Below are 16,116 nucleotides of genomic sequence, written 5' to 3'. Positions count from 1 at the left end.
GAGGGATCAGCTTGTTGAGTGTAGTTGGGAAGGCTTATGGGAGGGCCTTGATTGAGAGGATTAGGAGAGGAAAAGAAAGAGTAATTGGTGAGGAGCAGTGTGGGTTTAGGACAGGTAGGGGTTGTGCAGATCAGATTTTTGTGGTAAGACAGATATGGGAGAAAGCTATACGAAAAGGTAAGGATATTTTTTGGTCTTTTATGGATCTAGAAAAGGCTTGTGAGAGGGTGGACAGGAAGGCACTGTGGTAGGTACTGCAGATATATGGGATAGGAGGAAAGCTGTTTAAAGCAGTCAAGAGTTTTTACAAGAGTAGTAGAGCTTGTGTTAGGATTAGAAATGGAGAGAGTGAATGGTATGAGGTAAAGGTGGGACTTCATCAGGGATGTGTTATGTCACCCTGGCTGTTCAGTCTTTACATGGATGGAAGAGGTGAATGCAAGGGTAATGGGTCAGGGGTTGGAGATGATTAAAGAAAATGAAGAAACATGGGAGGTGAGCCAGTTGTTGTTTGCTGACGACACTGCACTTGTAGCAGGATCAGAGCAGGGATTGAGGAAGTTAGTGACAGAGTTTGAGAGGGTGTGTGAAAGAAGGAAGCTGAAGATAAATGTGGGCAAAAGTAAGGTGATGAGATGTACAAGGGGAGAGAGTGACAGCAGGCTGGAAGTGAGCATTAAGGGTGAAAGACTGGAGGAAGTGGATAGTTTTAGATACTTGGGTGCGAATGTGGCAGGAAAGGGAGGAGTGGGGGTGGAGGTAGAATGTAGATTGTGAGAAGTGAGTAAATGCCTTGGACTAAAAAGTGTAATGAGAAATAGACATCTGGGAATGGATGCTAAGAGGAGGTTATATGAAGGAGTAATTGTGCGAATAGCACTGTACAGGGCAGAAACATGGAACATGAGAGAGGAAGAGAGTTTGAATGTGTTTGAGATGAAATGTCTGAGAAGTATGATAGGGGTTACTAGGCTAGATAGAGTGAGAAATGAGGAGGTGAAGAGGAGAACAGGGGTGGAAAGGGAGCTGGGAGATAAGCTTGATGAAAGAGTATTAGGATGGTTTGGACACATGGAAAGAATGCATGAAGAAAGTTTAGTAAAAGAAGTGTGGAAGGCATAGGTGGAAGGAGTGATTATGAGGGGGCATCCTAGGATGAGATGAATGGATGGGGTGAAAGGGGCATTACAAAAGAGAGGAATGTCTGTGGAGGAAGGACGGAAGAGGACAGAAGATAGGGGTGAATGGAGAGGGGTTGTGTATAGATGATGCTGTGATGCATGAGGGGGAATGGGTGGGGGATGGGGGGTGATGAAGTATGAATGAGAAAAATTTGACGCAGCCCGAAGGGATTTCTCCCTGCCTTCTCCTTTTCTGCATGGGGGGACGGAGAGGTGAGGGTCGCCGAATTTGTGAAGCGGCCTTGCTGTGGATGTGCTGTGTCTTGGGACACTGCTTCTGACCAAGGGCAGTGGACAGGATGCAGGGATGACCCGTCATCCTGGAAGTGCCAAGATAAGAGGAAGGGAGGAGGGTCGAGGGGAGTGGAATATATAGGAAATGGAATGGGTGGGAGTGGTTGCTATGCCTTTTTCTTTTTGGCTACCCCCGTGTAGGGGGAAAAAGCCTTTAGTATATGTATGTGTGTACTATATTTGCTCTTTTCCAATCTTCTCGAATTTTTCCTTCTTTCAATGAACTGTTTATTAGACTATGTATTTTGTCTGTTCATTCCTGCATTCTCTGAAAATCCAGTTTGCCATTTCATTTGGTCCATGCGATTTTCTGATATCGAGATTACTCAAGTGATTCATTATTTCATTTGTTGATACTTCTATCTCTTTCATAGGGGGGACTTTCTCCTCCCACTTGATATCTCTAGGTTGTATGTTCTCCCTCGTAAACACCAATTTAAAATGCTTGTTCATAATTTCTACCATTTCTATTTCCTCTGTGTATTCAACTCCTCCTTGTTGTAGTTTCACTAATTCTTGTTTGTTTTTCAGTTTGTTGTATACAAATCTGTAAAATAGTTTTGGTTGATCTTTACATTTTTCTATGACATCTTTTTTGTATTTTCTTTTTTCTTCTCTGCACACATGTACATATTCATTTCTGTAACTAATATATATTTTCTATTTTTCAGGTTTTTTGTCTTTTTTCCATTTTATCCAAGCTTTATCCCTTTTGTCTTTCAACTCCCTACATCTTTTGTTGTACCAACACTTTACATATTCTTTTTCTTGTTTTTGTCTTGGAACATACTTTTCCACTCCTTCTTTATAATTTTTTGTCAAAATATTCCATTTCTCTTCTACTGTTGTTTCCTCCTTGTGTATTCTTTCCCAGTCAGGTTTTTTTTTTTTTTTTAAGAATTCTCTTATTTTATAAAAAAAAAAAAAAAAAAATCAAACATCAATCTTCCCCTTCTATATTGTTCATTTTTTTCGTGTATTTTTCCTCATTTAGTTCCAGTTCAACCAATATGTGGTCACTTCTACTTATTGGTGTCTTATATTCAATCTTGTCCACTATTTCGGGTTCTGATGTGATTATTAGGTCCAGTCTTGATGGTTCTTCCTCATTTCTATACCTAGTATTCTCTTGTATCCATTGCGTCATTGTATGTTCATTAATCATATCAAGTAATACATTTCCCCATAGGTCATCTCCACCCTTCACTGTCATCTCTTCCCAGTAGTACAGCGGATAACCATAACAATTGTGCAAATTATGACTAAAGCATGCATTTTTTACTAGTGTTAGTACATCCCATAAGGTTCATTTTAAGATTGGGAGGTAAATCAGATTTGACCTCTGAGGACCGTGAGAGGTCAATGACCTCTCGCGGTCCTCAGAGGTCAAATCTGACTTCATGACTGAATGACACACTATTCAAATCCCTACGGCTTTTTTGTTTGAAGAGTGGGAACAAAACCGATTGCACCATTGGATTCAGCGTCGAATTCGCTATGAAAGTATAGAGAGTTTTTTCTCGAATTTGTTTTTTTTTATTTCATAAAAAAGTTTTTCTAAAAAAATCTGGAAAATTAAGGATTTTTCTAGTTTATCATAAATAAAGAATACAAAATATTCAAAATTAACGAATTGCTCTCCATACCTTTATAGCAAATTCCACGATGAATCCAATGGTCTAACACAATTTTTTTTTTCTTCTGTGTTGCAGGATCCCTGCCTGGTGATCAAAGCCAAGATACAAGCATCCCAGACCTGATCGTCACTATGGCAAAGCGTCATATCCTCATAGACCCAGCCCAGCCCTCTACCTCCAAGAAATCAAGACCACCCCCAAGAACTAACTGGGAGCTTTGTATTCTTTGCCAGAGACAGATGAACCTTTACAGTGCCCACTAAGATCTACCATGAAACCGAGTGGTGTTGGCTATGCATCATTGACAGAAGACCTCGTCCATTTCAAGGGACTTCGCCGCATGCCAATGGAACTCAACGTGGAAAGACTGGATGATGGCGATGGCGTAGAAGCTACCTTGAAGAGACACAGTGCTCAGTGGCACAAGAAATGTCATTTAAAGTTTAACAAAAAAATGTTTGACCAGCAGAGCAGAGCAGAATCAGCTTCAGGACAACAATCTACTACCGGTACTCCAACCTTGCGCACACAATCAGCATATGCCGACACACTTCCACAGTCAAGCGAGCCTATCTGTTTCTTCTGCAATAAGCCAGCTGGCACTGCAGACTTGCACCAAGCAGCTACAAAGGACATTGACAAGAGCGTAAGGAGATGTGCCACTGAATTGGGGGACACTGAACTGCTGGCCAAGCTGTCTGCAGGAGACATGGTTGCCATCGACGCAAAATACCATCGCAACTGTCTCCGTGCATTATATAACAAAATCCGACCAGCCGCACTCACGGACGATGATGCGGATTGTCTGCATGGCATAGCCTTTGCTGAGTTGGTGGCATTCATGGAGGACATGCATGCAGATGAGGACAATGCCCCTGTATTTAAACTCTCAGACATAGGTAACCTCTACAAGGTGAGACTTGAGCAGCTGGGTGTCCCGGTAACCAACAGAATACACACAACCAGACTGAAGGACAGACTTCTTTCTGTGCTTCCTGATCTGAGAGCCCATTCTTAGGGCCGAGACACACTACTGATGTTTGAGAAACATATAGGTTCCGCCCTGATGAAGGCCTGTGATCATGACAGTGATGCCATGCACCTAGTAAGAGCAGCACAAGTAATCCATAAGGAAATGTTTCACACCAGGTTTACATTTGACGGTTCGTTCAAAGCTGATTGCCAGAAAGATTCTGTGACACCATCCCTCCTTGCTCTGTTGAACATGATCCTCGATGGGGTGAACATCAGGCACCAGACTCAGTTGTTCAACATAAGTAACACACACCTACTGCTCTTACAATAGCACAGCTACTGGTGTTCAACAGTGTTAAGCATACACGCAGTGTGGAGCCAACCTCAGTGTGCCACAGCCGCGAGAGAGAAACCCCATTCCCACTCTACGTGGCCCTCAAGATTCACGCTGTGACCAGGAGCAGAGGTCTGATTGACACACTGTTCAGCCTAGGGATGTGTGTGTCATATGATAGATTACTACAGCTCACAACAGACATTGTCAATGGTGTCTGCCAGCGCTTCAACATGGAAGAAGTTGTTTGCCCACCCAAGCTGTGCCAGGGACTGTTCACTACTGGGGCTGTCGATAATATTGACCGTAATCCCAGCTCTGCGACAGCCAAGGATTCTTTTCATGGTACTGGTATCTCCCTAATGCAACATCCATCACACACGAATGGCGGACTCGACCGTGGTGTATTGGTGATTGGGCAAGGCATCTCTACCGCCAAGTCGGTAACACCTCTGCCATCCGTGTACACAAGTGTGCAACCTGCTGCCATGAAGACGCAGCACTTCACTGCACCGGCTGTACAACGTCCTGCAAGACCTCCCGACCTCCTGGCTGCTGAAGCTGCCGTGCAAGAAGAGTATGGGTGGCTGAGGACAGTGAAGACAGCTCTAGAGAAACAATCCATAGATGAATGGGTGTCATGGTCTGCCTACCATGCCGATGTCCAGCAAGCAGTGATCCCACCTGCCGCAATCAATGCACTGTTGCCTCTGTTCGTAGACAGCGCACACTCGGTGGCAATGATAAGACATTCCATGACCATCGTCAAGGCAGCAATTCAGCACCTGAACCCTGGACAAGTACCTGTACTTGCTGCTGATCAGCCACTCTTCGCCCTTGCCAAGGAAATTCAGTGGACCTGGCCAGCTACACATGGAGAGGAACACTTTGTGATCATGTTCGGCGGTCTGCATATCGAGATGGGTGTGTTGAAGGTAAGTTCCATGATATACATTAATAACCAATGCTGTACATATGAGATACCAATACATGAAGTAGTAACAATCTGAACATCATTTACATAATTTGTGTTTTGTTTCAGCTGTTGGGAGACTGGCTGGAGGATAGTGGTTGGACGAACGCCCTGGTACAGGCCAACATTGCCAGGTCTGGGACAGCAGATTCCTTCATTCGAGCCAGCCATGTTACCAAGACCTGCCATGCACACCAAGTCACAGCTGCAACCCTCTACACACTACTACAGCAGGCGTACAGTAAAGACTGCACACCAGATGATGGCAACACCACTCAGCCAGATGATGAGGTCTTTGAGGAGTGGTGCACACAGCGAGCAAAGGCCAGCGTGCACTTTGACTACTGGCTCAAGACCCTGTCACTGGAGGTTCTCTTGTTGGTATACATCCGATCACTTCGTGAAGGGAACTTTCAGCTCTATGTACAATCCCTGACACAGATCATGCCCTGGATGTTCGCCTTAGATCACACTAACTATTCCAGGTGGCTTTCTGTACACATCCATGATATGGTGAACCTCATTGACAAACACCCAGATGTCCTGACAGAATTCAAGTCTGGGAAGTTTGTGGTACACAAGACCAGCAACAAGTTCTCTGCCATGGCAATTGACCAATGTCATGAGCAGAACAACGCGTTGGTCAAAGGGTCTGGTGGAGCTATTGGACTGATAGGAAACCCTGGGGCACTCAGACGCTGGATGGTGGCAGGGCCAGAAATAGCCAGGATCACGACAGAGTTTGAAGAGATGGCGGTAAGAGGACATAGTGGTGCTCACGACAGTGGGCATCTTCATCATGACCAGAAACCCGGAGTGCAAGCAGCCTATATGAAGGATGTCAGAGCACTTATAGCAGTGTTTCAAGATATGGGGAATCCCTTCCTAGAGAACACTCAAGATCTACTGGTCCTTGACATGAGAGACATCATGGAAACCCAAGTGGCAGAAACTGTGAGGAAGATTGAGTCACTTGGTGAGGAGCAATACACAAAGTTTGTTCAAGAAAGACTGGAACTATGCACGAAGCCAGTTACAGACAGACTGCTCCAGAACAAGTTGCCACTCTTCAGTCGGCCACATACCAAGACGCAGTCAAAGCAGCAGATGCAACTGGCTGCAGTGAAGAATGACTGTAGTCTCTTCTTGAGGCTGTATATTGCATGTCAATTACGTGATGGCGATCTTGACCAGTTCTTCTGCCACGAGAACCAGGCAGCCCCACCTGCATTATCAACAGGAGGAAAAATGCGCCCTGCAGTCAAAGCAGATCTACTACACTGCCTGAAATCAGACCAACCAGAAATCACAAGTGCACCTGGGGTTGATGCCACAATCCTTGACGGAGCAGCTATTGTTCAAATGCTCAATCCTGTAGTGGCCAAGACCTTTCAAGAGTATGGGAACATAGTCTTTGCACCTTACATCTCCACTCAACTAGGAAAGGTCCACAGACTGGACCTCGTCTGGGATGTATATCTACCTGACAGCCTGAAAGGCACGACCAGAGAGAAGAGGGGCAAGGGCATCAGGAAAAGAGTGGCTCCCTCTACCATCATGCCTAAGGACTGGAAGCCCTTCCTTCGTGTTGATCAAAACAAGACTGAGCTCTTTGGTTTCCTGTCACGAGAGGTCATTTGTCTTCCAATAGCTGATGGCAAGGAAATGTATGCAACATGTGGAACTGAAGTCCTATGCTCTCCTGCCGAGTCCGACTTGACCAGCCTCGCACCATGTTTACACGAGGAGGCGGACACTCGCATGCTGCTACATGTGGCAGATGCTGTGCAGAAGGGAATGAGGAAGGTGGCCATATGCACTGTGGATACTGATGTTGTGGTACTGGCTGTGACTTCTTTCAACAACATCAATCCTGACGAGCTGTGGATAGCTCTTGGTACTGGATCCAGCTTCCGGTACATAGCTGTTCACGAACTGGCTGCCTCCCTGAACCCAAGACAATGTGCTACTCTCCCCATCTTCCATGCCCTCACAGGGTGCGACACTGTGTCTTCATTCGCTGGCAGAGGGAAGAAGACTGCCTGGGAGATTTGGAAAGTATTCCCAGAGGTGACTGATGCCTTTGAAGAACTCTTACGCATGCCAAGTGATGTCAGTGATGAGTCAATGTCACTGCTGGAGCGCTTCATAGTGCTGATGTATGACCGCACCAGTGACATCATGAAAGTCAACGATGCTAGGAAAGAGCTCTTCGCACACAAGTCTAGGGCTCTAGAAAACATTCCCCCAACGCAGGCAGCACTCCACCAACACATCAAGCGTGCATCTCTCCAGGGCAACCGCTGGAACCAAACTCTGGTCCTGAATCCTGAGTTACCAAGCCCATCTGACTGGGGTTGGAAAAATGAGGACTCAGAGTGGCAGCCTCTTTGGACGACACTTCCAGAGGCATCAAAATCTTGCCACAAACTGATCCACTGCGGCTGCAAGAAGGGATGTACTGGCCGCTGCAAGTGCACCAAGGCTGCACTCATTTGCACTGTATTATGTGCATGTTCGGGAGACTGTTAGTTAAGTGTGTACTATACATGTGTCTGAGGTCACTACCATCACTGTACTTTAAGTTTATATATAGCTTTTGTGCAATGCGCATTGAAAATTAAATTTACACAGATTATCTCACAGCACGATGTCATGCAGGCTGTTCTGAACACCACAATAACCTAAATGTATATTTCAATACATTTGTTTTCTGAGGTCATTGATTTCATTTTATGTCCAGAAAAAAAATTGTGTTAGTACCAGCCACCACAAAAGTTATGATTTTTTAAACTTTGAATCCTTACGTTTTTTTTGTTTAAAGAGTGGGAACAAAACAGATTGCACCATTGGATTCAGCGTGGAATTCGCTATAAGGGTATGGAGAGCAATTTGCTAATTTTGAATATTTTGTATTCTTTATTTATGATAAACTAGAAAAAACCTTAATTTTCCAGATTTTTTGTAGAAAAACTTTTTTATAAAATTTTAAAAAACAAATTCGAGAAAAAACTCTCTATACTTTCATAGCGAATTTGACACTGAATCCAATGGTGCAATCGGTTTTGTTCCCACTCTTCAAACAAAAAAGCCGTAGGGATTTGAATAGTGTGTCATTCAGCCATGAAGTCAGATTTGACCTCTGCGGACCACGGAGGTCATTGACCTCTCACGGTCCTCAGAGGTCAAATCTGACTTACCTCCCAATCTTAAAATGAACCTTATGGTATCTACTAACACTGGTAGAAATTTCATGCTTTAGTCATAATTTGCACAATTATTAGGATATGAAAGATTATCCGCTACACTACAGCAGATTTCTTTACAATTAAAGTTACCCATTATAATTATTCGTCCTCCATCTTCCATTATCTTTCTTAGTGATATCCTGGTGTCTTCTAACATACTTTTGTGTTCTCTCTCTTCCCACAAAGCCATTTTAGGAGGCACATAATTTACTACAAACTTCCTGCTCTTCCTATCCTTGTACTCCACTTCCATCATAATCATCTCTACTCTAGTCTTTCCATATGTGACATTCCTCACATTTATATCCTTCTTAGTCAGGAACATAACTCCACCCTCTTGTTTTACCTCTCTGTTTCTTATCCAATAATTATATACACCATGTCCTACACTGTTGGGTGGTAGTGAACCTTTCACTTTTGTCTCTACAATTCCCATTATGTCTGGTTCTTTTTCCTTCAGGTAATCATTCAGTTCATTCAAGCCTGTTATTAAGCCATCTATATTTGTGAAAGACACTTTTAATTTTCTGTTACTTCCATTGTGTTTTCTGTTTCCCTTCTGTTTTTCTCTGCTGTGAACCATTTCCTCACTTTCATATTCACTACTCTCCAATAGAATTTCTCTTTTTTACTCTGTTCTCTTCTTGTTTTTTCCCTTAGCTTCTAATATTTTTATTTTCTCATCCTCTCTTTCCTCTTTATTTATTTCTCTTTTTATCCATACCTGTTTATATTGATCACTGTCTGCTAGTTTCCCTGTTTTTGCTAAGATATTCTCTGCTGTCTATTGTGACCTGAATTTAACCTTAATTGGTCTGGTCTTATATGTATTGTATTTCCCTAGTCTATATATTTCTTCTGTTTCTTTCCCTGTTTCTGGTTCATCTTCGTGAACTATTTCTAATATCTTATTTACTTTTTCCTTTTCCTCCTGTATTCTTGTAGTCCTATTTGAATTATACTTCTCTTCCATCCCTAATATGATTATACATTTCTTTTTATCCACTAAGTCTCTTACTATATTCTCCTTCTCCCTCATCACTTTAATAATTGTGTCCTTAGTTTGTTCTTTCATCTGCTGTTCCATTATACCTCTAAATTAAATTTTCTTGTTTTCTTGTAATTTTTTCCATCCATTAACCTCTTTTGCTATGGACTCTTAATTCTCTTTATTATTTCGCTTTAATTCCTCATTCTCTTCCTTTACTTCTCTTAACTGTATTTTCAATTCTTCTATTTCTTTAGTTAGGTTTTGATTCTCTTTCTTTAGTTCTTCCAGTTTATCAACTCTTTGGGTAACTTGAGTTAATTAGTTAAACCTAACCTCCCATGTTTTGTTTATTTCTTTTAGTTTCTCCTCTAGATTTACTAGTCGGGGGAGGTTGTCATTTCCTCCCTCATTAAATCCATGGAAATAATTATCTTTACCTTCCATTGCGCTGCTCTTATATACATTTCTAATTTTTACATTTTTACTAATCTCTTTGACATACCACTGTCTTCTGCCCCTCTCTTGTTGACATGCCGTCTGACTTCCTGGGCCCCTTCCTCATTTCCTTCCATTTTCCTCAGTAATCCCTCCCCTTCTCCTTTTTCTTCACCTTCCCACTACATCACAAGCTTTCCCCTTCCCTATTAATACATTAAAGGTACTCCCTTGTTGTTGAGATTGATGAAACTTGAAGTTTTCCTGGAGTTCCAAACTTCGTTGTCACTTTGACCGACGTGTGTGTGTGTGTACACTAATACACAAAAACACATTGCAAGTACTAGAGGGAAAATAAGAGATGCAATAAGAGTACAAACACTTATCAAGTAATAATACATGGAACAATATATACACACCTCGTTAGTGATGTGACCTGGAGATACAGACTTGTGCCGCAGTTTGCCAACCATGTCATTCAGAATCTGCAAGGTAAAAGTAAAATATACACAAGACTGTGCCAAAAGTGAATTTGATAATGATACCATGTATAACAAAAGAAAATACTGATCTTCCAGTCTTTAATGAATGACAGAACCCCCCCCCCAAAAAAAAAAAAAAAAAAAAAGGCTAATAGGTATTCTGCAGTGGTCAGCCTCTTTCAGTTTAAGACCAACCAAGTAGGTATGAAGTAGTCTTACAGTAGAATCCAAGTGGCTCCACTGCAAATTAAAATCTTGGCTGCTAGGGTGTTGAAACATGTTATTAGATGGGAAACTGTAATGTTATAACACAGTTGTAAATGTGCACTATGAAGAAATAATATCAGAAGTACAGGAAACCTGTATATTTCGACTACTATCTGTAGTCCTCTTCAGGAGAATGGTTACAAGAAGATGAAGTACAGGTATAAATGAGGTAGTTTGGAGTACAGAAAAGGGGACATGGAAAAGTAGGGGGTACTCAGGTTACATGCCCTTGATGTGGTTGGGTCAAGGATGGACAGTTGGACAAAGTACCACAAACTGTCCATCCTTGACCCAACCACATCAAGGGCATGTAACCTGAGTCCCCCCTACTTTTCCCCATTCCCTTTCCTGTACTTCTCACTACCTCATTTATACCTGTACTCTATTGTCTTGTAACCATTCTGCTGAAGAGGACTACAGATAGTAGTCGAAATATACAATTTTCCTGTACTTCTGATATTATTTCTCCGATAGTGGGTTTAAAGTGTACATGTTATTAGATGTATTGGCTGAGGATCTGGACCAACAAAAGACCCAGAAACGGTAGACTAGAGCTCTCATGAGGATGTATAAGGATAAGGGAATCACTGAGGATGTCAAGGGCCATGTTAATGTAAATGACATCAGACCTTACTGGACCCGGGGGGGTGGAAAAAAAAAAAAAAATCTGCTCCAAATCTGTAATCCAGAGGAGCATAAACTGAACAGCTGATGATGAGCTAGTGGGTGTAGAGGGGCGTAGCCCCTTTGCTGAGTACTTTGAGCAGTTGCTCATGGGTGACCCGCTAAGTGGACAGCTTCCTCTCAGTGGTGTTTGCATGGTGGTTCCTGATCCACCTATAGACAAATCTTTACCGTCTCTGACAGAGGTCAAAGAGACTATGGGAAAGTTAAAAGGTGGGAAGGCACCTGGCATCTGCAACATCAATGTGGAGCTGAAAGCTGGAGATAAAGCCATGATCTCTGGGGTACATACGGTACTGTCTACTGTCTGGCATTTCTGTACCATTCCCTCTGATTGAAAAAAAGGTCTTGTCTTCAGTATCTAAGTGGAAAATGGACTGATAGGACTGCAACAACTACCACGGTATTACACTGCTCAGGAAGCCAGGTAATGTGTTGTTCATCTGTTGCTGACACGTGTTCATTCACATTTGCTTAAATTTCAGAGGCCTGAGCAGTCTGGTTCTATGCCAGGTAAGTCAGCAACTGATCTGATCTTAGCACTTCATATTCTTTTGGAGCATTGATGTGAGTTTTGACAGGGGTTTCTTGCAGCTTGTGTTGATCTCAAAAAGGCGTTTGACTCGGTACATTGTGGTGTGCTCTGGGATCCTCTGTGGACTTGTGGGATTCCTGGCTTATACTCTGGAACAATACTGTAAAGTATGAAGGGGGTATGTCCAGATTATTTCCTGTTAATTCAGGAGTTAAGCAGGGGTGCATCACTACCCCAACATTTTTTGACATCTGAACTGAATAAGTACTGGGAAGAGTTTTCAATTAATGTCGTTGTGCAACATCTATTAGCACCACTAAAGTCAATGATCTTGTCTTTGCTGAGGATGCTGTCCCTTTTGCTGAGCTGCTGGAAGACCCGGTTGCAGTGATCGAGTTACTGCACAGGGAGATGAGACCACTTGGCTTTCAGGTCTCCTGGACCAAGACCAAGGTCCATGCATTTGGAAGCTTACTGGATGACAGAGTTCAGTCTGTCTGTACATGTAGTGAGGGTAGTGAGGTATTGGGAAGCTTTACATACCTTGTTAGTGTAATGTATAACAGTGGTGGGTCATGTCAAGAAGTACTTTGAAAAATTGGCATTGCCTATTGTGTTATGGACCCACTCAACTAAAGTATAAGTTCTTGTCAATATTCATGCAGGAGAACTAAGATTGGAATCTTTAAACCACTTGTGATCCCTGTCCTGGAGTATGATTGTGAGATATAGACATTGAATACTGACTTTAGGAGTCTCGATGTCCTTGGTATGAAGTGTCTTCATAGAATCGTAGAGTATTACTGGAATTATTTTGTATCAAACAATATACTGTACTGTGAGACTCAGTCCAGGCCTGTTTCCAGCATAATTTGTAAGCGTCAACTCCAACGACAATGTGTATGTGGAACATTCCCCTGATGTTGATCCCATTTGTAGGGTTGTCTGTTATGGAGACCACCATCTGTGGGAAGTGTGCCTGTATGGGAGCTTGCTTAGACAGACCGTAGGGATTGGTGCCGGTGTACGAGTGTGATAACACGCTCCCTAGCATATGCTCCCAATTGATAATGCTATTGCCCCTTCCATAAAGAAAACAACCTACAATATCATAAACAAATACATCACACCAACTACATCATCCCCATGAGGCTTCATCCTTCAACTCCAACCAATCAGCAAATTAACAAACCACATACTGGCAGGTGACCTGAATGCAAACAATCTGGCTTAACACAAAAAAAGCAGGTCAAAAAGGACAAAAAGTCTTTGAACAAATCCCCAACATAAACATAACTCCAGCAATAACCCAACTAAAAAAAAATCCAACACAATCCAGTACCAACATCACCTGACATAGCAATTTCTCTTGATTCTCCTCACTTTCTCCATTTTCCATATTAGTAGAAAAACTTTTGGATGTAAATGTTCTAAGGGGAGAGAGTGGGGAAATATCAGGGTTTTTTTATGGTAGAAGATAAGTTGAGAGTGGAGGATAGATGGAGAAAGAGGAAAAAGACATGAGGTAGGGAGGTACTTAGAGTAAACTACTTGAATGAGAAAGAAAAAGAGGAGTACAAGAAGCTGAGAGGAGTGGGAGGGAGTGAAGGATAGTGTAGAACTAGGAGTGGAGGAGGAATGGGGATGGTTCAAGGAGGGAGTCACAAGGTGTGCAAAGTTGGTGTGTGGAATAAGGAGGACAGGAGGAAATAGAATGAATGGTAGTGAGTGGTGGGATGAGGAAGCAAAGAAGGTTGTAGAAGAAAAGAAACGAGTATTCATAGAGTGATTACATAATAGGACAAGAGAATCATATGAGAGGTGCAAGGAAAAGAGAAGTAAAGCATAAGGTAAAGGAGGCAAAGAGGAGAGCAGATGTGAAATGGGGTAAGAGTATGACATAAATTTTTGAAAGTAATAAAAAGATATTATGGAAGAAAATTAAGAGAGGAAGAGGAGGGGAATCAAGTAGAGATGAAAAGGCAAAAGGTGCAGATGGAGAGATGATAATGGAAGAGATGGCAGTAAGAGGAATATGGGCAGAGTATTTTAGGTAGATGCTAAATGTGAAGGAGGATAGGGAGGGAAAGGTAGTTGCAGTGGGAAACATTAAGAAAATGACAGTGATGAATGAGGAAATGGAGGAGAAATAAAGATGAGGTGAAAGCAGTTATTAAAGTTATGAGAGCAGGTAAGGCACCTGTGTTGGATGGGTGTCATGCAGAGTGTCTAAAAAAAAAAAGAGGTACAGTGATGGTGGACTGACTGGTGAGGTTGTTTAGTGTTTGTCTGGAAGAGGATAGGGTGCTGGAGGACTAGAGGAGTGCCTGTATAATTCTGTTTTACAAGGGAAAAGGAGTCAAGTGCAAGTGTAGTAGTTTCAGAGGGATCGGTTTGCTGAGTGTAGTTGGGAAGGCTTATGGGAGGGTTTTGACTGAGAGGATTAGGAGAGGAACAGAGGGAGAATTCATGAGGAACTGTTAGCTCTATTGCTACCAACACTTTCAGTTCCCATCTCTCCTTAATTACTGGATTTAATTCTCTTAACTGTTCCTTCTGTGATATGATATTTCTTCATTCACTTTCTACTTTCTTTTTATCATCATATAATTGTAAGTCACTCACCTGTAGGCCCCATGCCTCTTTCGTCCTACTTAGTCAAGTACTTAATATCAGTATGGGGTGAATTAAATGTAATTTTCTTCTTCCTTTCTTTCAAATAATATTACACCTCTACAACTTAATTGGATTAAGTACAACAGAGGAACCCCACCTGGGATCCTTTTACACCCACCAAGCCAAGTCTGCTTTGACATCATTATTTAATTCATCCAATAACTTTGAATGTTACAAATAAGCGCCACCCTTTAAGGGTGTGACTTTACCTCCGTGCGCCAATAATCTCTCTCCTCCTCCGCCCTTTTCTCTGATTAGAGAGGCTGTTATACTGTCTCAAGCAATACTGCTTACACAAGCAATCTTGTTATGAATCGAAGTGGCTAAAGTGTTTACATTTCGTAACATCAGAACCTATATTGATACCCTAGCTTGTGTTTACAAACATTGGATGGTGAGTGAGAATGTGCAACTCTGCAACTCTGTAGCAGCCATTGTTTTCAAAACATCTAAGTCATAAAATTAATTTCTTGCCACCTACCCCTCTATCTACCTACTTGTCTACTTTAATCTACCAGCCTATTACAGGAACAGTGTGGGTTTAGGACAGGTAGGGGTTGCATGGATCAGATTTTTTTCATAAGGCAGATATGTGAGAAAGCATTAGGAATAGATAAGGATGTTTTTTGGGCCTTAATGAATTTGGAAAAGGCTTATGAGAGGGTAGGCAGGAAGGCACTGTGGGAGGTATTGCACATATATGCGATAGGAGGAAAGCTGTTGAGAGCAGTCAAGAGTTTTTACGAGAGTAGTAGAGCCCCAGTATGTGTGAGCAAAATTTGACGCAGCCCGAAGGGATTTCTCCCCATCTTCTCCTTTTATGCATGGGGGGACAGAGAGGGGGGGGGGGGGAGGTCGCCGATTTAATGAAGCGGCATTGCTGTGGATGTGCTATGACTTGCGACACTGCTTCTGACCCAGGGCAGTGGACAGGGTGCAGGGATGACCCATCATCCAGGAGGTGCTAAGATAAGAGGGAGGGTGGAGGGGTGTGGAGTGTATTCAGGGATGGAATAGGTGGGAATGATTTTATGCCTTTTCCTTTTTGGCTACCTCCCTTGTAAGGGGGAAAAAGCCTTGGTATATGTATGTATGTAGTAGAGCCTGTGTTAGAATTAGAAATGGAGAGAGTGAGTGGTTTGAAGTAAAGGTGGGACTTCGCCAGGGATGTGTTATGTTGCCTTGGCTGTTCAATTTATACATGGATGGGGTGGTGCGAGAGGTAAATGCAAGTGTAATGGGCTAGGGACTGGAGATGGATAAAGAAAATGGAGAAAAATGGGATATAAGCAAGATGTTGTTTGCTGATGACACTGTCCTTGTAGCAGGATCAAAGAAGTTGAAGTTGAATATAAATGTGGGTAAAAGTAAGGTGATGAGATGTACAAGAGGAGAATATGGCAG

The 16,116-nt window shown here is 42.5% G+C and overlaps 1 protein-coding gene across 7 annotated transcripts in view; it reads right to left on the bottom strand.

Annotated features, from left to right (window-relative positions):
* Positions 1-16,116, bottom strand: part of LOC143026661 (G-protein-signaling modulator 2-like) — a 235,417-nt gene that overhangs the window by 175,910 nt on the left and 43,391 nt on the right. For all 7 annotated transcript variants that reach the window (XM_076187429.1, XM_076187428.1, XM_076187425.1 and 4 more), the window contains one exon: positions 10,488-10,553. In XM_076187429.1, the coding sequence (XP_076043544.1) occupies positions 10,488-10,541 (54 nt within the window). In that variant the 5' untranslated portion in view covers positions 10,542-10,553. The remainder of the gene's footprint in view (positions 1-10,487; positions 10,554-16,116) is intronic.

Source organism: Oratosquilla oratoria, chromosome 6, assembly GCF_046742065.1.
Source record: "Oratosquilla oratoria isolate Oo_2021 chromosome 6, ASM4674206v1, whole genome shotgun sequence".
NCBI classification, from domain to species: Eukaryota; Metazoa; Arthropoda; class Malacostraca; order Stomatopoda; family Squillidae; genus Oratosquilla; species Oratosquilla oratoria.
The sequence above is the reverse complement of the archived record's forward strand: the minus strand, read 5'-3'. Positions and strand labels throughout refer to the sequence as shown.